The sequence below is a fragment of the Melospiza georgiana genome, chromosome 4 (genome assembly GCF_028018845.1).
Source record: "Melospiza georgiana isolate bMelGeo1 chromosome 4, bMelGeo1.pri, whole genome shotgun sequence".
Classification (NCBI taxonomy): domain Eukaryota; kingdom Metazoa; phylum Chordata; class Aves; order Passeriformes; family Passerellidae; genus Melospiza; species Melospiza georgiana.
The window spans coordinates 29116074-29140047 of record NC_080433.1 but is presented as its reverse complement, the minus strand read 5'-3'; the positions used below and the strand labels follow the sequence as shown (position 1 = coordinate 29140047).

At 39.3% G+C, this 23974-nt stretch overlaps 1 protein-coding gene across 3 annotated transcripts in view; it reads left to right on the top strand.

Moving 5' to 3' along the window:
- The window catches only part of LARGE1 (LARGE xylosyl- and glucuronyltransferase 1), a 282357-nt gene that overhangs the window by 189162 nt on the left and 69221 nt on the right, over nucleotides 1-23974 (top strand). For all 3 annotated transcript variants that reach the window (XM_058021891.1, XM_058021889.1, XM_058021890.1), the window contains one exon: nucleotides 22944-23048. In XM_058021891.1, coding sequence (XP_057877874.1) covers nucleotides 22944-23048 — 105 coding nt within the window. The remainder of the gene's footprint in view (nucleotides 1-22943; nucleotides 23049-23974) is intronic.

The window sequence follows — 23974 nt, the reverse complement described above, 5'->3', positions numbered from 1 at the left end:
ATTGCTTGTTGGTTTTGGGTTTTTTTTCCACTCTGAACCTCCAAGTTTTCTTGCTTTTAATCTACCTTTCCTCCTCCCCAGTCCCACTGAGGGAGAGGAGAAGTGAGTGATGGACTGTGTGTTGCTTTTTTGCCCACTGGTGTTAACACAAAACACAGGTACAAGAAGTGCTGCCAGTTAGCTCTCAGTATGGGACCAGTATTTCTTCATCTCTGTTGTATCCTGGTGAGCTGCATGAACATTTGATGGCTACCAAAGTGATATCACTTTTGTTGCAAAACCCTGGCATTGAAAAATATGCAGGTAGCTGTGCCAAAGAAAGTAAAGGTATCGTCATAGCCTTCTGCACACAGGAGAAAAAACACCTGTGTAAGAAGGGATATGTGAACCTGAAATAGTGACTTCAAGAGGTTAATTCCTGAAACCTGCTGTAAATGGAATAGTCTCCCATGGTAAAACCCTCAAAGATCAGGAGACCTACTTAAAAATGATGATGTCAAGAAAAAAAGAAAGTATCCAGTATCCAGTTCTTGTTTGTTGTCTGGTTTATTGATATTACACTTCTTTGCTTTTCATAACAGTCATGAGAGCAAAAAGCCTACTCTTTAAAAAAAGCAGTAATCACCAACTTTTCCCTGTTACTAGATACTTCTAGAATGTGCAATACTAATAAACACTCCCAAGGTATCTTTGGGACCCTGGTGCCTAACCCCACAGAGGAAGGAAGATGCTGTACTGGGGAAACATAATTAATGTCGGAAATTAATTTCTTCAATGCTTAGGAGTGTTTCCAACCCCTGCCACAAAGCACAGTGTGTTCAAGAAATTTCACAGTAGGGACATTTTGAGTCCTCTAAACCCATTTCCATTTGGCAGGAGCTGTAGGTTCTGCAGATCTTAAAATATTAGGCAACATTAAAAACAAATAATAGGAGTCAGGGGTTTATTAACATATGAAAGTATGTTAATAATCTACTTTTAACTGGTAGTGCTCCAAAATCCTACCTGAAACACACATTATCCGAATAGAAGCTGTCATTTTAGTATACAGGAATTAAGTGATAACATAACTAAGTGATGATGATAACATTAAGTGATAACATGCTTCTGTGAACAGAATGAGCTCAAAAACAGTGTAGCAAATATCTGGCATAATCAAGTCTCTGCTGCTGTGCTTTTGAAAGCTCTTGTTCTGCATTCAACACTTCTTTCCCATTTTTTGGCATTCCATAGTAAAACCCATCCACCAATATTGACCACTGATGTCTCTGCTCATTTGAAAGCCTTTTAAAAGAGTAAACCTTGGAGTTCAGCATGACCACAGTGAGGTTCAACTAAGGTCAAAAACCCTGCCTCCTTACAAGAAGTTTGTTGATTCACATCCTCCACTAGGATTAAACTTGAAGCCCATTCTGTTAGGCCCCTTTAGTTTTGGCATCTTGTCTCTTCCAATTAATTTTAGAGTCTTTTTGAGAGTGTCTTCTGTCTCTGCTGTTGAAGGAAACTACCTCTGCTGGGACCACCTTTTCCAACCTGCTTCTGGAGTCAAAACAAACCAAAAATGTATGTGCCATTGGAAGCTATGATGCAGAGGCATGTGGCATCGGGAGGGTTAAAGAGCCAGATATGTATAAGAGCCAAAGCAGGTAGCTTTGTTCACCTGGCAGTTGCCTAGCAGGTAACCTGTTGACTTTTTCTAGAAAGAGCTTGGAAAATTACTGGGAAAACTGGACATGTACAAATAAGTGGTGCAAAGGGGGCATCTCTTTTTTGCCGTATTTTCTTTAAAAATTTACCTGCTTTTCTTTTAAACTGGTAAGATCAGCACTGGGTCTGGAGCCCTAGGAAGATAATGCCTCTTTCTGATACTCAGTCAAATCCCTAAATAAAGACCCCTTGCAAGGGAGAAGGAGACAATTTGGCCAGTTTTTCAGAAGTGCTGTTACTAAAATTTGTGTAAGCTGTGGGTGTTTTGGCTCCTTTGAGAATCCACGCTCTCTGGGGAGCATTCACACTCTTTTTTCATAGCAGGTTTCTTATTTTTATTCACTATTCTCTCACTGTCTTTTCCCAACCATGTAAGACTCACAGGTCATGTGCACCCAAAGAAGAGGAGGAAGGGCAGAAGGTTTAAGGCAACTCCCTTTCCCAGTCACTAGGATCAGGTAGAAAGAAGCCTTCCATTAGTGACCTGCCAAATCTGTAGCTCCTGATTCAAGACTGGATTGTGCTGTGATTAATGAAACGTGTTTAGTCATCTCATTTGAGCTTTTAATGGTCTGTTATCTGCATTATGACTTTAGCATACCCTTCATTGTGATTGATGGCCTGTTTGGGAGTAGGAAGCAGGGTAGAGGGCTGCTTTGAGGTGTGCACACTGAATAGAGAAAAGTGAAAATAGCTCGGTAGTGTTTGAAGTGCCGTGTTAATCCTGTAGGAATCCTTTAGGATATATCTCTGTGAGGGCCAATGTATGCACATGTACCTGAGCTAGTTAACTGCACTGGCAAAATATTATGTTGCACTGATAGTTCTGCTGAGAAATGGCAAAAGTACACAGTGGCAAAACACTGTATTAAGCCTTACATTGCACAGTTGTAAGGCTTTTGCTACTTCAACCAGCTAAGGTTGCCAGACACTCTGGTGTGCCAGGTTCATCCACCTTTCCTTTCCTGTGTGTTTCAATCTTTTCTACAAGCCATAACATGCTTCTATTCTTCCCTACATCAGCAGTAGGGTAAACACAGCTCCCTCTTGAATCAATCAATTTCCTGTGTCTTAAGTTTAGTGGGAGGATTGCTGACATGCAGATTTGGATGTTATTTAGCCACTTGTTTTGCCAGCCATGAGCCTGCAGGGATTATGTTGCAGGTGAGAGAACAACCTTCAGGAGTACCTAGCAAGCATCTACAATTTAAATTTAATGACCTTATTTAGTCAAGTACTTAATCATAGGCTGAAGTGTTAAAGCTCATGAGTAGTCTCATTGACTTAAGCAAGATTGAAAATGATGATGCACTGAGATACAGCATTGAGTTAGGGCAGATAACATCAGAGCCTGTCCTGGCTAATGGATTCAGGGCCAAGTGCTGCTCTCCACCAGCATCCTCTTTTATCCCCCTCATTGAACAGTGTCTGCCAAATGTGGTCTTTCCAGCTGCAGAGGATATGTGAAGTACTAGCTTCCTCTTAGGCCTTTGATGCTGAAATTTAGGCTGAAGTTTAAGATCATTGAGTTCAGAATTGGGAAAAAGATGGAGCAGTCAGCAAAATGTTGCAGTTGACCATGACGAACTGCTGCTGCTCCCCACTGGCACATGCTGTGGCAGATGTTGCATGCCTGAGGCTACAGAGCTCAGTGATCCCTAGGAAAAACAGCTCCTGCCCACACGAGCTGTTCTTAACACTAAAATAGTTTCATAACTAAACTTCAGCAGGTTAGAAGTTTTTGCAGCAAGAAAGGGAAACTAACTGGAAGCCTCCAGTTTCTATATAAAACTAGTTTTGGCCTCTTTTGCTTTAATTTTTGAGCTCTCATATGTCATAAACTGTTAGTATAACCGTTTTGATCAATTTTTTTTAAATATTAGGAATATGTCACCTCTGTGTCCATCTTAACATGCACCTGTCAGTTTGCTTGTCACTGGTCTGCCTATTGTATTATTGCATGGAAGATGTGAATTTTGTCATCCATTTCTTCATGATCTTTATTCACGTTCATGAATTATTCTGGTCATTTAATGCATCCTAGCTCTGCATTTTGTGGATATCTGTTTTTGGTAGCAGTAAATCTGTCAGTTTAATTGCTTTCTTTTTAGACTCAAACTTTTTCTCATTAAGTCAGTGAGTAATCATCTTATGTTATTGAGGATACTAGGGTGGAAAAGTTGTTACTGTTCTCTTTGAATTCTTTTATTTAATAAAATGAACTACCTAAATAATAATCCCTCCCCTCTGTTTCTGAAATGCTATTACTTCCTTTTAGGCACATGGGAGCTTCAGTCTATTTGCTTTTTAATTAAAAGTAAGTTTTCAGATGTGTCTTTTCATCATCAGAATTTTCTGTCACCTTGAAGTGAAGGCTCTGGCATTGTCTTTTAAATTATGGAGCACTGACCGATGAGGGGAGTTCAGTTCAGAGTATATATTAATCTTCTTAACTACTCCCATTAACCTGACTGTCCAGTCTGCTGTGGTTTCAGTATTCCTGTTTGCTGTCCCTCCTCTGTCTACCCACCAATATCTATAAAACATCAATATAATCTTTCCATGATTGCTAATTACTGAATTCTGTATTCTTTGTGTTCTGACATGTTACAAAACACTTCCCAAGGTCTTGTCTGACATTAATAAGTTGGTGCAGAGAGCTTTTTCTTTGCCATTTTGTTACCAGAACTTGGAGTTGAAAGCAGCTTTGCTGGGGGAGTGGCTTTACTCCCTCTGGGAAAGCATTGTGTGTCTTTTTTTTTCTTTTAACTTCACTGATATGCGAAAGATCTAAAAAGTTAATCCTTTAAGCAGAAATGAGCTAATTTGCAATCTTAGCAGCTATTTAGACTCTTCTGTTGAAACAAGGAAAAACGTTCATGATTTTTACATATTAACATTGTCACAGTGTATTGGCAAACTTTGTTGCTCGTGAAATAAGTTGATAAAACTCCATAGAGGGATTGAGTAGGAGAAGAGCAGTTCCACCAAGTGGAACAGCAGGGATCTGAGCTCTGTCTCCCAGCTCTGCCACAGACATAGGTGGGCACTTTGCTGCCTCTGCAGTCTGGGTTCTGTTTGTGGGTTCCTTTCTCCATCCCATTCTGTCTTGCCTAGTCATTCCAAGGGGTATGTGTGTGTGTAGAGGCCCTAGCTCTGGATAAGCTCCCCCTGTCCAAATAAATTCCTCACAGGAATAAATATTTTCCTCACTGAGCCCTTTTTACACTGAGAATAGATAGTTCCCTCTGATTTATCTTATGTTTAGCCTCAGTGGAATAATTGCTAAAGATTTACTGTGAATACGTGAAGTCATAGCTGTTGGGTTTCATTGTGGTTTCTGAGGTGCCATTTTCACTACACCTGAATGATTGCTGTCAGACACTTTTAGAGGGCAAGTACTACCAACTTCTGTGAAATTGAACATCTAGGGCCGCACATGATTCTGGTGCTTTCTACTTGCAGAGTTTCTGCCCATGAAAACATCACATGGGATGTACTCTCAGTGATCAAACAGCAATATACACATCCATGCTGGTAGCATTTCCTAAATCAGGTTGGTTTCTTTTTCACTTGAAAAGTGAAAGTTGTTAGTTTTAGTTTAGCTTGCTCTTCTAAGGAGCTAAACTTGGGCTATTCTGGATTAGATTCAGGAGGCCCAGTTTCCCAAATGGCAAAGCCTCTCCTACACAGCATGTGCTCCATGGAGCGTGCCTTGGCCAGAGGGTGCCTTGCCAGCAATTCTGTTCTTGGTGTGACAACTTCCCTCACTGACTTGCCTGGAATGGGAAAGTGAGAGGTTGCTAATCAGCAGCAAAGACCAGCAGCTGGTGTTTTTATGAGAAAATATATAAAAGCCAGAAAATACATGAAAAACACTTCATTCTTCTGTAGTATAAATTTACTGAGCCAAATTCTAACCTGCTGCAAGTTGGAATGGCTCCACTTGAGATAAAAGAGTCATGCCTGCTTGCTGTGTCTGAATATTTACTCCTTCAGGTCAATTTGTGAGGGTCAAATGGAGGGTCTTCATTCCCTGTCACACAGAGTCCCACCACTGGATCACTTTATCAGAACTCACAGTAGGTGCTGTTGCTGATGTTTAAGACCACCCTGTTAAGTATATTTTATTCAGTTGCCCTTTAAAGCCAGAAGTGCTGGCAAATTTTGAGGACTTGACAGTACTGGTGTTCACTGGAGCACCCTTGACAGATATCATCCAAGGACACACATATCTGTGCAGCAGAACACATCAAATTTTAATGCAGACCCAGAGACATAAGATACAGTTCCATTGCTCAATTATGGTCTACAGTGCAAACTGAAGCTGATAAATGGAAATAAATCTGAGAAGAGAGCAAATTCCTTGTGCAAAGAGACAGGGACCAGAGATTTTCTAGTGTCAAGTACAGATTGAACTTAATGTTCAAAGCTATTGCAACATGGCTGTAAAGTGGCATATTCTTTATAACAGTCCACTTAAAAAAAAATTAAAAATCAGTGAACTAAGTTATGTACTGAACTATTCCTGAAGTTATGAATCAAATTAGTTAATCTTCAAAAAGTGATTGACGTATTCTTAAAGTCTTTATTACCCACAATAACCTTAAAAACTTCCTCACAAGCCTCTGTGATTATCAGCTCCCCAGCAAATTAACTGTACCACAGTCGTGTCTTCCTGTAGTTACTGATTAGCCTAATCAAAGCAAACATATATAAAGGAAAGTTGGAAATTTTCTCCCCTTCCCAGTCAAATATGACCCACTTACCACTTTTATTCAGGAATATGTCTCAATCTGTCACCATGGAAATCATTTGATGTCACAAATATGAGATTTTAGAATCAGTTAATATGTCAGGCAGGTAGACCAAGACTAATTACAAAGGAGAAAAATTAATTTTAACACACATGCATTTATTGACAGTAAGTAATGATGGGAAAGGAAATTAGGCAGCAGCTCATGATTGTTAAGTGGTCCAGAAGAAATACATCAAACTTTTTATGAAAGCTGCAGTAAGTATTTAAATCACTTTTGGATTATACTGTGGAAATATTTTAATATGTGCAGTATCATACACCTTGGAGCTTACAAGAGACCTTCACTCTATAATTCTTAGGTAGAATTATATTATTATTATTCCTTTAGCAGTTTCATATGCTTGTTTCCATATTTCCCCCCGCTCCCTAGTACATGTTGTTGTTACAGGCATATTTATAGTGTTAGTTTCTCTCTCATTCACAGTGACTTACTAATAGAATAAATCCAGAAATTATTAGAATTATTAAAAGAGACTCCTTGTTTGTTAACATTGTTCAGAAGGGTTGATCTAGTTTCTGCTGCACATGGACATATGCATGTGTATAGTTGTGTGAACAAAAACTCACTGAGTGTTAGGTCTTGGTTTTTAATTGCACATATATTCACACAGACTGTTCATTTAATGACTATTAACATAGAAGATTTATTAACTGGTTTTGCTGTTTTTGAGAGCAAAGAATCCATAGTCTGTTTCTAAAACAGTAGAATTTAAAAGAAATTATTATAAAAATGTGTAATATTTGTTTTATCTAATTTTCCTTCTTTTTCCCTTCAGAAAATTATTTATTTTACCATCCATGCAGCACAGGGAATAATAAAGTTTAGCGGTAGGTAGATTTTTCATCTTTGTTGTCATTTGAAGAGGTTATGACAAAGTTTCTTAGACCTAAAATTCAATTCACAATACTTTATTCTTTGATGTATCTGTAATGGTTTTGTAAATTTTATTTTTTTTTTTGTTATGGCTTGCAATTAAAAGGAAAGAAAAAGGATTGATTTGCTTTCTGCTGTAAGAAGTAGACATCCAGTATGAAAAATGACAACATCTTTCTCTTCTGAAGGGAGATAGTAAGGATTTGCATTAATAACTAACACAGTTCTTCCCCACTGGGATTTCTTCCAGCCAAGATACTAGTCCAAATAGAAAGAAATAGCTTGAAGTCGTTCCATCCTAGTTGACAGTGGCTAGAGAATTAAGTCCAAATCCTTGCATTTTATCCACCAGTAGATTATTCCATTCAATTCTGCAGCCAAATGAAGTCCAGCCAAGTTCAGGTATTCATTACTCAAAACAGTTTTCTACATGTGACTTTAAAAACATTTTTATGGAAACATTAAAGTTTCTCTCCCAGCTCAACCATGACTTCAGAGGTTCTTCAGTGCAGTCCATAGAAACACTAGGTACCTGTCTCTCAGTTCTCTCTCCTAGGTTTGCTGTGTCTCATAGTTTCTGATGGAGGCCTTGAGAGACAAGAGAGTATTTTGAACCTTCTGGCCTTAACTGAGCACCCCCGCAGTGTTGGTTCTCCCTTCCGGTACTGCAGAAAATACATCTCAGGAAGAATCTTTGTCTTAAATTTGATGGGTTTTCCCCTTGTTGATTTCAGGGGTCAAAAAATCCTTTGTTCTACACAAACTTAGTCTTTTCTTAAGAAGGAAGGCTTCCTTATTTTCTGTTGTTTCTGTGAAACAAGAACATTACAATCCCTTTTCTCCCTCAGAGTCCTCTAGCAGAATGCTAACGTTGAGTAAGAGCTCATTGAAGTGACTGACAGCTTTACTTTAAGAAGAATTCTTGTGTATAAACCTCTCATATCGTGGAGGGACAGTACTTTTCTGGTCTGGAAGCTGTCTTTTTCTCCAGTGGTGCATTTGCCTGGTGTTGCAACCATCTTGGCTGGAGGAGAAAAGTATGCAAGGAGATAACCTTCAGGGTAGTTCGATTTATCCTAATGCTCTTGCCAGTGAGTCACTGCTGTTTTGATCATTTTGGTTTTGAACTACAGACTCAATAGATTGTAAGAAGCAAACGAAGGGAAGTGTTTTTCTCTCTTGCAGCAATTTAGAAAATGATTTTCATGTTTCATCTAGACAAAGATGATTTAATTAAATACTTTAATCCTGGCCACAAATAATTTGTGTAGTGGTTCAGTGAGAGAAGTTCAGTATTGTCTTGTCATAGAGCGTTTACTTAATCCTGTCGTACCTGCTCGATAATTACTCTCTCAGATCTGTCCTTGCGTTAGCTACAAAATTAGCTTAGAGGACTTGGAGGAAAAGAGGAGGGAAAAAAATCCTTCAAATTAGTTATAATATGTAATTGCTCTTGAGTCAGCCCTCCTTCAATCTTTCTGAGGGGTGAACATCCCCATCTGTCATGAAATGAAATAACATCAGTACTTTTCAGTTTCTAGAGCTGGTCAGAATCTGATAATGATATTTAAGTCTTTTCTCCACTTCCAGAACAGATAATGACCTCTTTTTAATGCTTTTGTGTCTTAAGTCACATTTCACATAAATATTTCTTTCTTTTAGTGCAAACATACTCCTAAAATTCACTTCCTTGCAGCATTGATCTTGTAAGCTTAAATACAAAATTGCTTATTTTTCTTTCATGGAAAAGGTGGGAGCTCAGTTGCTCTTCATGTGGTGATAAAAACTGGAAGGTTGTCCCAGAATCTGATCTATGCTTTGGAGTTTGTTTCCTCATGCAACTAATGGGCTAAGTGACAGATTAAGAGCTTTAAATTCAACCATAAGGTCATGTCTTACTCTAGAAGCATTTCATGTGTTATAGAGGGGGTCTTGTGTTCTGCTCCTTTTTGTTACTTTGAGTAAGTAAGTGCCACTGAAAATGATCCTTGCATTTCTTATTTCAGTTTGCAAAGCACAATTGACCATCCATATCTTACAGCATTGAACATGGAGAGAAAATCTTACAAATTAGACAGAAAACATACTTGTAAAGAAAAACTTTGTTTCTGAAAACACTTAGGGCATTACAGGAAGCAAGTGTAGGTCCAAGCTAAAAGTAGTGCTAATGAAGTGTGGGGCTAAGAAATGACCCGGGGGTCACTTATGACACTGTAACAGAAGGTGACTGAAACTGGATGGATTAAAATATGAGTTAATTAGGATAGACTTGAAAAAAAAAATAAATCTGTGCACAGATGATACTGCAGGAGTTACTTAGAACCACCTACATTATCTATTGTTTGTGAAGAGTACATCCTAGGCAGGTCTGTCTGGGACTACACAATTGGATTTTATAAGTTAGCACCTCCAGAAAAGAATCATGGAAAAGAAATATCGGTTCTGCCTTCTAAAAGGACAGAGGTGGAAACTGAAGTGAGATACTGAAGGGAGCCTTGCACAAATCTGCCCTCAGTGCTCCCAAAGGATTTACCTTTTTTAGAGATTAGAACAGATTATCTGTAAATGTCCCATTTACTGGATGCTTTTGGAGCCATAAACTGATGTCCTGACAATTTTGTTTGGAGTGATTTAAGAAATTATTGCTATCATCTCTTCAGTATTTTTCCATGAGCTAAATGAGCAGGCTTTATGGGGACTTACTGTCCCTCTCACTCTCCATACAGCCATTGTGGAGGAGCAGTGGAGAGGGCTGCAGCTAACCCAGATAGCTGGACACTGAAATTAACTGGGTGGGCAGGAACTCCTGCTGTGGGATGGTAATTTCTCAAATTAGCGTGCTTGCTTCTGCAGCATTTATGTGACCTAGGTCTGAATCCTCACAGTGTTAAATCCAATGGAAGTAAAGATTTCATCACTACATTTAACTGGGTCTTACTGATCTTCCTAATATGCAGCTAAAATTGTCTTCTATATCGCTGTATTTTTTTTTTTGTTACTTACTGCCTTTCTAATCTGCAAATGCATATATAAACTTCTTGTTGGTTTTTAGTACTTGAAAGGCAATCCATTTTTAATTTGCTAAAATATTTAATATGTTTCTATTGTAATTTGTATTTATTATGGCTTAATGGCTATGCAGCATGACTGACAAAAGGTGACATCAGTTTCCACTACATGGAACTATGAGCTAATAAAGTGTCTAGTCTGACATGATTATCTGATGCGTGAGGGATTTCTTTTTTTCCTACCCAAGAAAGACTGAGAGGGAAGCCCTCTGTTTTGAAATTTATTTCTTCTTTATCACAGAAGAGGCTTATGATACAGATAGGCTGTGAATAATTTTCTCATACTTACCTCATGGATTTATTCCCTTTTTTAAGAGCAGGTACAGTGTGCTATCTGACATTTGTGCTTATGAGGGAGTGAGTTAGCTATGTCCGTTTTAGAGATTTCAGTTTTAATTTTGTTTTCCATCTCATCCTTAAACAGGTGAACAGGAAAATGAGTAAATAGAAATTTACTGCTATTTGACTTGATGTTTTTACCCTTTTGATTGCAAAATTTATTGAGATTCAAGATAGATTCAAAATTCATAGCAGCATTTTACTACTTCATAAAGCAGACATTGCTTACACTTCATGCATTAGTAGGGATTAAGGGGATTAGCGGGTGCCAGAGCTCCCTGCCCTTTGCATGCTTTCCTGCTGCAACTGCACACTTGGCTTCCTGCTTCTTGATGTCCTCAGAATTCATAATTCTTTCATGCATCTCTCTCATTTTACTGTGGAAATATGAGGGTTTTTCAATATTTGAGATGATCATTTTGATTCTTTAGTATTTTTGAATGAACACTTGAATGCTAAACCTTGCTATAAAAGTCACTTTAAAAAAAGCAGTAAAAGTAGACTGGGATTAAAAAAGGGATACTGTTGTATAAATTTAAATCTAGGTGGAGTGTCTATACATAATTAATAAAGAAGTTCACAAAAGTTTTTCCAAGATGCTGGTAGGCACCTTATTTTTACCCACTGGGGCATTTAAAGTTCTGCTGCTCTGCCTGCCTTCAGATGCTGTTGTTTTGCTGAAGCCCAGCAAATGCTAGCTGTTTTCAGCCTAAATCCATTATACATCTTGCCTCTCCTGCACATAACCTTTTAGAAGGTCCACATAACCTTTTAGAAGGTCCACACAAGTTGACCTCATTACAGGGGATGAGTTTGTGGGGTTTGTGGAGTGCTAGTGTGCTGTTTTCCATACTAATGTAGGGGAAGGAGCCCTCAGCCAGAAGAGGGAGGGAGGGCCTGTGTGAGAAGTTGGAGTGATGCATTTTCATGGATTCAGATGACATGTGAGGCAGTCTGCAGTCTGACCAGGTGCAAAGCCCTTCAGTTTCCAGGAGGAGAACCAGAAAGACCTTTCTAAACATTAGGACCAGTAGACTTCTGCCTTCTTCTTGCTCTTTATCATATAATGTCAACGTTACCCAGTGAGCAAACTCCCAGTAATGAACTCTGGGTCTCTCCCCGTCTTTCTCACTAAATGCCATTTGGAGCAAGCGCCTTTTCATTTGACAATAAAATCAATGAATGAAATATTAGAGGCTTGAACGATATGATGTGCAGAATACATTATGGGACTTGTTGTGTTTCAGTGGACAGCAAGTCTTGCCCTTTCTTCCTGTTATCACCAACAGATCTATTAAGTGAAACTGGTGCCTTCTGCTAATCTCTCACCTCTTTGCCTTTGGACTTCAACTCTTTTGCAACACTTGAAAGACTCTCTGACTCAGGGCTGTGTGATAAAATTCTTTATTTCCTGTGCTCTATTGGCCTCACATTTTTCATCTGTTTGTCGTAATTAAACCCTGACCTGCACTGACTAAATAATTAAACAACAGAGAGGGAGAGAGAACTTAAGCTGATTTTCATAACACTAATTTTTATCCCTTTACTTAGTTGAGATGGCCTTCTTCCTCTTTGCTTGAAGATTCTTCAGAACAGCAGGAATCACTCATTACTAAGCCAATAAACAGAGACAAAAAGGAAATATCAGTGCTGAGACAGACTAGTGTTAAACATCTGAAAACCACTGGTATTATCCACAGAGTGATCTGCAAAAGACTGAAGAATGGGGCTTTATTGCTTTTTCCAAGCCTTACTAGATTCTGCATCAGGAATATTGACCATTTTTGGTCAATATTGTAGTCATGCAAGCAAAATGTGTCATATGTGTAGTAAACAGCCATAAACTAAGAAAGTAAACTAGCTAATGCTTGCTAGCAATCCACAAGGCATCCTGCACAATTTATTCTTAGAGCTGAAGGTACTGAGCTCAATGTGAGCTCAAGATGGCTTTGTAATTTTACCTTTGCACCCGTCATGACTCTGTAGTATTGGACATGCTGTCAAAGCTGAGCCAGCCCATGCAATGTATGGTTTCAAGTTGGGTTCACAAGTAAACATATTTTCAGCAAGAGAACATCTCAACCACTTTACCCTTTAAATCCAGATCTCTCCAGAGTACAGATTGGAAGAGAGAGAAGAACATAGAGAAAGGATGGTTGTTTTCAAATTTAAGGCAAATTCTCTGCACATTTATTAGCTATTTTCAGTGGTCCATCTCTTGCTCAGAAAATAACTTACAACACTTCTGTTTTCCAAGTTGTTTTCTTCTTTTCCACTGCCTGAGTGCAGGATCCTATTTAGGGAGGCTGCAGCTCACTGAAGAGGTGACCTGTCTCTGATTGCACCGACGGTCAACATAAGAACGAGGAACAGATCCCAAGACTCTTGAGCTCATCATTAAAGCATGAAATATCTGAAACAGCCACTGTTTTATAGCATCTGGCAGAAGCATCTCTTACTCTGCAGGTTCAAGATGCAAAACAGCAAGTTGTTTGGTGTCAGAGCTCTGTCCTATTTCTGATACAGGTTTTATTGTGCTTAATCATTAGGCGTGAACAAATATTTGTTGTGTCACCTTACTGTCTCATACTCCTGATGCATAAATAATTCCTAGCAGTAGTGTTTGTGAGCTCTAACCTGTCTTGAAGCCAGTAATTAAAAGGATAAAGTGAGCTGTTTACACAAACCAATTGTCAGTGTAGTAAGTGCACTTAATATCATTGGATCATTGGCAAGAAGTGCTAGGCAGGTAGCATCATCTTATTGCAGTCTGTGTCTACTGAAGGGACAACTCCTGAATTTTCATCTAGAAGAATTTGCAGAGGTTGATAAAGCCACATAGCCAAAGGGAAATGCAAAGCTTGTTTATTTTTTTAACAGAACTGAACCCAACAGAGGGGAAAAATAATGTCAACCTTGTTGGATTTCAACACAACAAACTATAACTTGGCAACCTTTTTCACATTGAGCAGATAGTTACAGCCCTTTTCTATATTTTTTCTGATTTGTTTTGATTTTTTTAATTGTCACTAGAAAACCAACCCTTTTCTTATTGTTCATCTTGGGTATCTGCCTCTGCTTCTGCATTTTGGATTTTTCTGATTCTTGGGGAAAGTACTTATGATGCATACACTGATTTCTTGCTTAAAAACATTCTTGGTGTGTTAATCAATTTAAAAGATTTGTTCCTTTTAAGTAAAAAGAAAAGGGAGCTAATATCTTGCTGTTGATACATGATAACTGCCCAAAAGGATATAAGTAGGAAGCTGTGCACAATTTCTTTGAGCAGTCTTTGGAATATTAAGAAGCTCTAACTCTCTTTCTCTAATTCCTTGCTTGCAAAGAAGTTTGCTATTCCAACAACCTCAGACAACAATCACTGAAGCCTGATGAAGAGTAGTGATGCAGTGATGTGGTGAAAATGAGGGACAAAGAGACAGCTTTGAACCTCTGTTACCTGGTGCAAATATGAGTTAAGATCATTCAGCTAACATCACTACTGAAAAATGCAGCTGCCTGAACATCAAGAGGAAAGTGATGAGACATGCCTGGAATCCCAAGGGATGTACCCAAAGTAAATCTATGTCAGGGCAGCACGTAGCATTCAAAGATGTGGCAGGGAAAAACTCAGCCATCAGTGGACCCAGTGAGCTGACAGCTGCTCGACGGTGAGCTGAGTGGGGATTTCTGAGTGATTACTGGCAGTGACAGCTTAGGCACTACGCTCTCATTAGGGACAGTTTCTCAATGTCTAAAATCGGTGCTCTGGGTCCCACAAGTCCTGGCACCTGTTCCTAGATCACCACTCACCTCCCCAGTGACCGTGGAAGTGTCATTCCATCACCATGAGCCTCAGTTTCTCCTGCTGTAAGTTCTTAATGAAGTGCTGCTACTGAAAGGCATCAGATCAGAGCCTTATTGATCACACACTGTGTGCTGCTGCTCAGCTCCCCGTGACTGAGACTCGTTTCACAGATGGGCTTTGTGCCAACAAAAATGTACCTATCAGGACCTTATCCTCTTTATAAAATTGATGCACTTAAGACAGGCGGAGTCATAGTGCATGGATAGTTACTTTCTTACTCTTCACAGTTTTATTGCATTATCTTTGGCAGCAAAAACAAAAAAGAAAGCATTTTTTGTTCATTGATCGCTTATTACTTCATAGCCCAAATTCAAGCAGTGGTTTTAAAACCTTGCCTATTCCTGAAACTCTGGACCCTTTCTCTCAAATCAGTGCCTGAATATTAGAAGGGGTGGATTTGAATTGACTTTGTTCACAAGGATGTTTTGCTGCTTTCAGAGAAAGAAGTTTTCAATTTTACCAGAGTGTGGAGTTTTACATTAAATAAATAAAAAATTTAGAAGGAGACCATGATAAAGGAAAAGCCATTGGTGTTAGTAAAAAAAGTAAGGTGTGTAGTCAGAGCAGTGGGTACAACTTGCTGACCTCTTGCAGCCTGGTTATCAAAGTATTTACCAGCTGGAAATGGTTTGTGTGACATCTCCTATTGCTTGTTAGGTATCTATTGTTAATTAGATGGCAGTTTTACTGCTGGGACTATTTGTACCATAAACAGTAACATAAAAACAGAGTGAGGAAGGACTGGCTCAGCAGCTCGTTTAGCTGGTATGGGCCTCTCTTCTGCTCAAGCTTACAATTGCACAACCATTTCATTCTTCTCCAGACTCCATTCCAGAGCACATTTCATGGCAATGAGTTGGGCATGTCACAGAATGGGTCCAGGTTGGAAGGGACCGCAGAAAACCTCAACAAAGTTTTGTTGCAAAATGAAAGGCTTTTTTCCTATGCTTACCCTCTTGTACTCAGCTGCTGAGAATCCATTTCACTGAAATTCTGCAGATGAAAGTGCTGTAAACATTAATGATAGATTTACTAGCTTTGCTGGGGTTTGCTGGACTTCTCACTGTCCTCTTAATTTTTCTAACAAGCTCCTTGGAGGACACTAGAAGATGAGCAGAAACCCAATATATTTTCTTCTCTTGATTGATTTCATTCTTTCATCTTTCCTTATGAAGATGAATCAGATCTAGGTCTTCACCCCAACCTTTCTCAATCCAGTTCTGTATGCTTCATCCTCTTGATCACCTTTTATGTATGCCTTTTGAATCCTCCTTCCTACCACATAGAAAATATTTGTCATGCTTCTCTCTGTATAGACTCCTGCCAAGTTGTTTTTCTTCTCCAGTCTGATTTGCTTTACCTTCTTTTGTGCTTGTCACCTCACCATCTCTGAGTACATCCCAGAAGTCAGCTGATAACATTGCTTTACATCCTTGTTTCTGCCTTGCCAGAGTTTGCCTTTATTCTTTTCACTTGCTCTTTTCTCTTCCATTGAGTCAACCTGGCTCATCTTGACTTTCTCTGCCCTTGATTTATTGTATCTAAATCTGCCTTGTCTACCATCCATTCTTAGCAGATATTCACTGCCTGTATCCTCTCTTCTTCTCCTGGCACCAGTGTACTGTGCACATGGTGCTCCTGTGGAGCCATCCTCTCCCCTTCTGAGCCAGTCCTGCTGTACCTTCAGTGAGCTTCTCCTTGGCCACCTTCTCATCCAACCTGGCCCTTAATAACTGTCCGTGCAGTTTCTCTCCATGACTATTTAGTCCACTAAGAAGGAGAAATGGTTGCTGGGGGGCAGCAATGTACTAAATGCAAATGAGATATCAAGCAAAAAAGTTTAACTTTTGCAGGAGGCATTTTTCCATGAAACTTACATTTCCATGTGTAATAATATAGTCTCACAGCAGAGACTATATATTTGCACACACTTATCTGCACATATTTATGCATGTATTTATGTATGTGCATGTGAATATGTGCATACAAATGTAATGCATATGTCTGTCTTATGTTTGCACACCTCTGAAATAAATGCACAGCAGAGGTTAAAGCATTCAGTTCTGCTGAACACAGTGTATCCTGTACCATACAAGTGTATGAAACCGTGTCAGACTGTGTTTTTAGGGTCTGGCACACTTGTGTTATAGAGCACCCACAAAATTTTATGTGTGTATTATACATTGGACTCATGGTAAAATTTCTAAAGAAAATTTTGGAGGAAAGTCCTGAGGGATTTTGTGCTTGAAATAAATTTTCAGAGGTAAATCAGGGCATTTGTTGAATGAGAAGACAGAGTCTCTTTTAGGAATGAGAGAGGACATGGCAGTTGAAGAGAGAAATGAGCCTGGGAGCAGGAAAAAAACATGCATTTATATAGACAGTGCAAGAATTGCAAATGGCAGTGATAGTGAGGATGAAGAACTTGAGCTTGACAGTGATCTGAAGAGGTAGATGAGAGATGTGGCTGGAGAAGTGAAATATTGTGGAAGCCACTTATTTTGTATGAACCAATATATGGTCAGGGGCAGGAAGGCCATCAAGAAAGGGTCACTCAGGCAAGATTTAATATGCACTGCAACACATTCAACTGCTATTGGTCAGGTTAAGTACACTAATTTCATTGAAATCATGCTGATTTATACCAGCTAAGGATGTGGCCTCACACATTTCAGAAAAGAAGGGTTTGTTAGGCAGGTGTTTAAAGGCTAAAGAAAAAGAAATCAGGAGAAGCAGAAAAGAAACAAAGGGCATTAATCAAAGATTTTAACTCTGAATCATGCAGAAAATAACTCAGCTTTATTGCACCAGTATAGATTCAACCAGTATAGATTCAGCTAGTCCTGACAGTGTTCATCAGGCTTGGTACTGGCCAATTTAGAATATTTCCAGCATTGCGAAGATGTAAGTTTTCCCCTTTTCCCTTCTGTCAGTTTTTTATTCTCTATTTCTATGTTTCATTTTGGGAGCAGAATGCTGCAGTTCTGAATCCTGCCAAGCTTGAATCTTAAATTTTTGTGGAGTCCTTCTCCTCTCTTTCAGCTTATACTGAAGACCTGCACTGCTCTGGCAGTATCTGGCTGTAGCTCCAGCATTCATGTCTGTATTAAATTCCTAATTTTCTAAACCATGACTGTTAGAGTAGTTAGAAGTAGCAAGACAGAGTTCTGCTCTGTTCTACTTCAAGAGTCTCTGCAGTGTAGAAATTTCTTACTTATGTTTTTAGAGGCTGAAAACTACTTTGCACTTGATTTTAACTTTGAAGACTTCTACCAAATACAACTAAACCCTGCAAATCCAACAACCAGGAGAAGTGAGCTGAATCTTTTCAGTGATACCAGCTCATCCTTTGGCCATGGGAAATCAGGTGACACTCCAGCCCTTCCTTCCCCTTTATTTTTGCCTTCTTATTTTCCCCTTTCTGGAAACAGTCTGATGTCCTGAGAGAGTGCAATTCACACTCAAGTATTAGGAGTAGGTCCAGTGCTCTTACTTTAATTGCAGTGGAGTCATAAACTATAGGTTTAAAAGAAAAACAAAACTTCCACTAAGGAAGATGTTGAAAGTACCTGTAATAACTGTAATCTTTTACTACTATTTTTATTGGTTTTTTATAGCAAAATACATCAATGCAAGAGCTCAGGTTAAGGTCCTGTGTACCATAGACTGTAAAGAAGATGAAGTCCTCTAAAAATGGGAAAAAATAGGGCAGAAAAGGAAAATATTATTCACAGGCACCGAGACTGGCACCAAGAAAAAGCAGCAGATACCAGACCCAACATGGAAAATAGCTGATACTCCTTCAGATGTGTCATGTGCCATGAGTGACTGTATGCAGAGGACCCCTATTAAGAAGAGGCACCATGCAGCTGCACTGTTGTGCTCCGTGTTGCACAGCTGCTCCTCCCTGCTGCTGGAGACAGCTCGTGCTGGATGGAGCTTCAGCCTGGCCATGTGCTGCTGCTCTTATCCTTCCTGTAGAAAGTAGCATACACTTACTAACTCTGAGGACTTACATTTGCAACATGTGAGACCGGCAAAATGGAAGAGGGGTAAAGTTTTTTTAAGGGAGAATTGATCAAGAGGCTGTTCAGTGTCACCCAAGAAATCGGTGTCACAGCTGGGAGCTGAGTTAAGGTCTGGAGTCCCCTTCAGTGTCTGAGTTACAGCATAATGCTTTCCCCTCCGTTAGCCACCAAAAATCTGTGAAGCAAAAGCAGAATTAATGGCACTGAGTTGTCAGCTTCAGAAGTGTCTGTTTTTCCATGGAAACCTCTTCCCAGCAACAGCCAAGCTTCTCATGGTGAGGGAGCTGTCAGGCAGCTGTTCTGTGCAAAATGCTGTATCTGCAGCTGCTTTCTGGAGAAGTCTCAACCCACAGCCAGGCAGCACACAGCCCCACTCCCAGCAATCCAGCTGTAATTCTGCCTGCCTGGTAATTTTTCACAGTGGTCATGCCAGAATCATAGCCTTGTTTTCTCTTGTCTGGCTGTTAGTGGTGATGTATGAAGAAGTAAGAAAGACAGCTTAATTTTCATAAGCTAACTTGTGCCTGGAGTAACAGAGAGTGAGAGGAGTGCACTTAATCATAACTGCAGGACCAGCACAGAAAATGATAGAGCTTTTGCTGTTAGTTGTGGTATTTTATTATAATAACTCTTAGGAAGAAGAAACCAGCAGCTCAGAATGCTGAAAGGTTCAAATCCATTACGGCAGACACCGTGTTCTCATCTGCTGGAAGAATAGCTCACATAACTCCTTTATGCTTGCCTTTCCCAAAAGGCCGTGCTGGGAGGGAACTCTGGTCTATGTTGCCCAGAAAGGCTGAATTCAGACTGATGTATGATCAGAGGTGGAGTGAACCTGGTGATATTTCCTGCAGAACTGTGAGCACCTTGCAGGGGAGGCACAAAGGGTGGCAGAGGGACAGGCTGGTTTTGTCAGAGAGCTGTTCAACGTGCCTCATGTCTGTAACTTTGTGATGCACTTGAAAAAGTAAATAACTAAATGAAATAGCTGGTACTGGACAGATATTCTTACAATGATTCTTTAAAGAACAAAATTGCCTTAAAACACTGAGTGAAAGCTTTTGAGTGAATTTTTAGTTGGTTGCAATTGGAAGGACACAACTTGGGATTTTTTTTGTTTGAACTTTGAGATACATGGAATAATGTAGTCTATAGAGTATATATTATGCATCTGTATTATATGTAACATGAGGATGATTGTACATTCTTAGATGTTATTTTTATATCTTCAGATCAAAATATTTGGGATTGTCTTACAGAAAATATTTCTGATTTTCTTTTTTTCTGTATTGATTCAGAATGAAAACCTTTTTGGAAACATTAATATTTACTATGCAGCTGAAGTTCTATTTTCTGGATTGCTTCTGCCTTAAATCAAGATCACAGAGACAATGTAAAGGGAAATAAAATATATTCTTTAGCAAGACAGCAACACTATTCCAGCCTAGAGAAAATAGAAATATAACTAGAGGAGATGGAAAGCATATCTCCATAATTTTCTCCAAGGTGGCTTGGGAGACAAGCTATCACATCTGCCTAATAGGCTTTTATGCACCAGTAAGAGTTACAACAGCCTGACAAGTTGCATAATGCTCTACTCTAGGACAGTGTGTGAACGTGTGCACATTGCCAGGCCATTGCAAGAGCACACCAGAGCATGTTAGCTCATACATTTTACTGTGTGTCTGTGACAAGCTAAGAGGGCATGTACAGGCAGTTTTTCCAGCTCAGTTGATACACACTAAGTTACATTATCTGATCCATGTATCTGAGCCTTAAAGCTTACATGATGTTCATTTCTGCCTTCATCTGTGTCCCATATGAAACCTCAAGGATTACTGGTGAAAGTGAGGTTTTTTTCTGGTGTCATCAAAAATAAAGGGAAAATACAGAAAGAAATTATACAGCTACAGTAAATACATGCCAACATAATTTCCTAAACCTTTTTTAGTTTATCTTGGCATGAGAAATAATAATTGAGAAAAAAGTATTTCAGGGGTAAATTACTGGAACTGAGATTTTGGGCTGGTACATGGGAAATGAAAACCATTGACAAGCATTAAGGTTTGTTCATTTTTCCTTATCCATTGGTTTAAAGGCTGAAGTCTGTAGCATGTTGGGAAATCCATGAGGCTAAAGTAATGAAAGCAGATTGATGCTCCGTGGTAAAGAAGTTTGGTATCTGCTTCTTGCAAATGGAATTCTGACATTTCTTTTGCTGCTGGGTTGTGAAATGTGCTATTAGATTATGGATAGGGTCAGTCTCTTTCTACCTACTATGCCAACCCATTCCAGCCCAGCTGCTCCTGCATTTTCTATTGTGTTGTTTTTTTTTATTTCTCCTCATCCCTTATTAGCCAGTGTTTCTTATCTTGATTTATTCTACTTCGGCTGTAAGGGAGTGGCTATAAACAGGCAGACTTCCAGCTGGGAGTCAGCAAGTGTTGGCTTAAATTGTGTCCTTCGGCCTCTTTTTGCCTTAGGCTCCTTTCAGCCAGTTGAGATCCCTTTCATATTTCCTCACAGTATACGGCTTGTGAAGTCTGATGTGCTGTCCAGTGCGTCCCATGTGTCTCACAGGTTGAGAGATGCTGTCATTTATCTGTATGAACAGAGCTGCTTAGGATGTGTTTGCCTCTGGCTTGTAATTTCCTTCACTTGCTTGTGCATTGCGCTCTGTTAGTATTACCAGTTTTCAGTAGTACCAATGGGTTTGATATGATGCTTTTGCTCTCTCCTAGCTTTTCCACCTTCTTAAAAATTTATTTATGGGATCTAACATGAAAAATTGTATATACTGTATAATAAATATGTAAGGGAATAGGAGATACATCACTGGAAAATAAGGTGAGGAGTGTCATGTTGTCATTAGGATGATGCTAGAGTGGTGTGGAGTGGATTTGTTAATCTCTCAAAGTTATTTTTAGATTGATTTCCATTCACTTCTTGAAAAATTTCCTAGTGCTCTGGGCTTGTTTTTTTATATGCATTGGCCAATCGCTGCTGCTTACACTCTTTGAGACAGCATTCCAGACACATTGAGGTTACTGACATTCCACTGAATTGCAGATACCACAGGAGAGTGTATTGCAATCACCTTTCAAGCCAATTATAAAATTGAGTTAATCATATCTGTCTCTGTGTCTCGTTCTCAGCCCGACCTTTGTGTTGGACCATACTGAAATAGCTGTGGTTTTATGTAAGCAACATAGAATGGTCATTTCAGGCTTGCAGTGCACTGCTGTGACAATGCACACAATTTTACAAGCATAGCTGGGATTTGAAAACGAGCCTTCAAAGCATGATGCTTAATTGCTTTCTCAAAAGATTGCAAAATAATTTCCAGTACTAGTCTCAGTGCCCTCACTGAGCATGTCCCTCTTTCAAAGCACCATTCCTTTTACTTTCTCTGACTAGATTCAAATGCAGTTCTCCCCTTCCCTCCATCCTCCATTACCACAGCATCCTTTCAATCACTTCTCTTATTTACATTTTATACACCACATTTTAGGATACATAATTAAGTCCTTATCTATACAAACATTCATTTCTCGGTTGATTTTTAAGCAGTGCAAACCTTCTAGACACATTTGATTTAAAATACATTTTACTCTAGCTGAAGCCAGCTGCTAATCAATGCAAGATAAACTGAAATAAAACTGAAGTCATAATTTCTATGCAGCATTCTACACAGGCTCACCCAAATGACTTCTAAATTACTCTCTTAAATTAAAACAGTGCAGCTTTCTTATGTAGGTAAACTTTTCAAATCCAGTATTTTTTGAAGCAAAAGGGTCACTTTTTTCTCAGTCACTCTTTGTGACATTGAGCCTTGTTCTTCAATTATGTTATCTCCATCAGAGTATGAACAGATCTTCATATTAGATGATCATTTTACCAACACTTAATTCTCACTAGGAGGATTCTCCATCATTGTATTCTAAAATCAAGCAACATTCAGATTTGTCTGGATGGCATATTTCTGTCAGCGTTACAAAGGTTTCCCACAGTGTTTAATTACTCAGGCTAGCCAGGGAAGAAATGAGCCATGCTGAATTTCTGTCCCAGGCCTGCTTGTCTGTTACATAGGCTGGCTTCTTCTGAAGGCATGGAAGGAAGCAAGGCAGCACCCCATCTTCTGCCTTCTCCTTCCACTGGTTGTCCCTCTCCAGATTTCCTGTGTTTTTTCCATTTATTGACTGTCTTATATCTATGATATTCTTGCAATTTGCTCATTTTCCAGGGCAGCAAGTTCTTGGCTTGGTGGAGAACCAGAGTGATTGGTATTTGGGCAATCTCTGGAAGAACCATCGGCCCTGGCCAGCGCTTGGGAGAGGCTACAACACAGGTAGGACCTGAGGGTTTGCTTTGAATTAACACCTGCAGTCAGTCTCCTGGTACAGAGAGTATGAGATGCAGTAACTGGCACCTCCCTTCCTAAGCTACAGCTAAAATTATCTTTCTGAAAAGGAAAAATGATGCAATGTAATGCATTTTGGAATTTCTGGTCTTCTCTAAATGTTGTTAGAAAAGATTGCGTGACATTCTTGGGGAGAAACAGAGCTTTTCAGCAATCTGACAGGTCCTCAGCACATCTCCTACAAGATTTCTGTCCACAATGACTTGTGACTTGTATATAGGCCCAGCAAGAGGGAATGAATAGGAGTTGATAGTTTTATGTAGAGAAATAAATGGTATCACAAAATGTGAGCCAAATAACCCCTGCAGGACACCAACTGGGTCATAATTGCCCTAATAAAATGCAAGCTACTGGCCTTCAGTTTCTGCTGCCATGAGAAAGGAATAAAGGCACTAGATCCAAGAATTTATTAGGTTACAAGAGACAGGTCTTCCCACTGATTTGTGTTTGGTATGTGAGAAAACATACCAGGTGCATACAGAACACACACATACACCTAAATCATTTCATTGCAGGCCCTTAAATGCTGATGCAGTGAGTTCGGTTCTCTCTCTCTTTGTAATAAAAGGGCAGAACAGATGGTGAAGCCTCCATTTGGAACAGATGAGTCCATTTAAATATCCCTGAACTATCAGGAAATTACTCACCATAAAAGTGATTTTGCTTCACAGAAATAGATTGGATTAAATTAAACAGACTAACTAGAAAAAGGATTGAACAAGTTGTGTGGTTGGGTCATCTGTATTTCTATATTCTTATGTATATTTGTGGGAATCCCACTAGTTTTTGTGAATGTGTAGTTTAGCCTCTGCAGAGCATCTCTGTTCTCTGGAAATGTTCAAAAGAATAGCCTA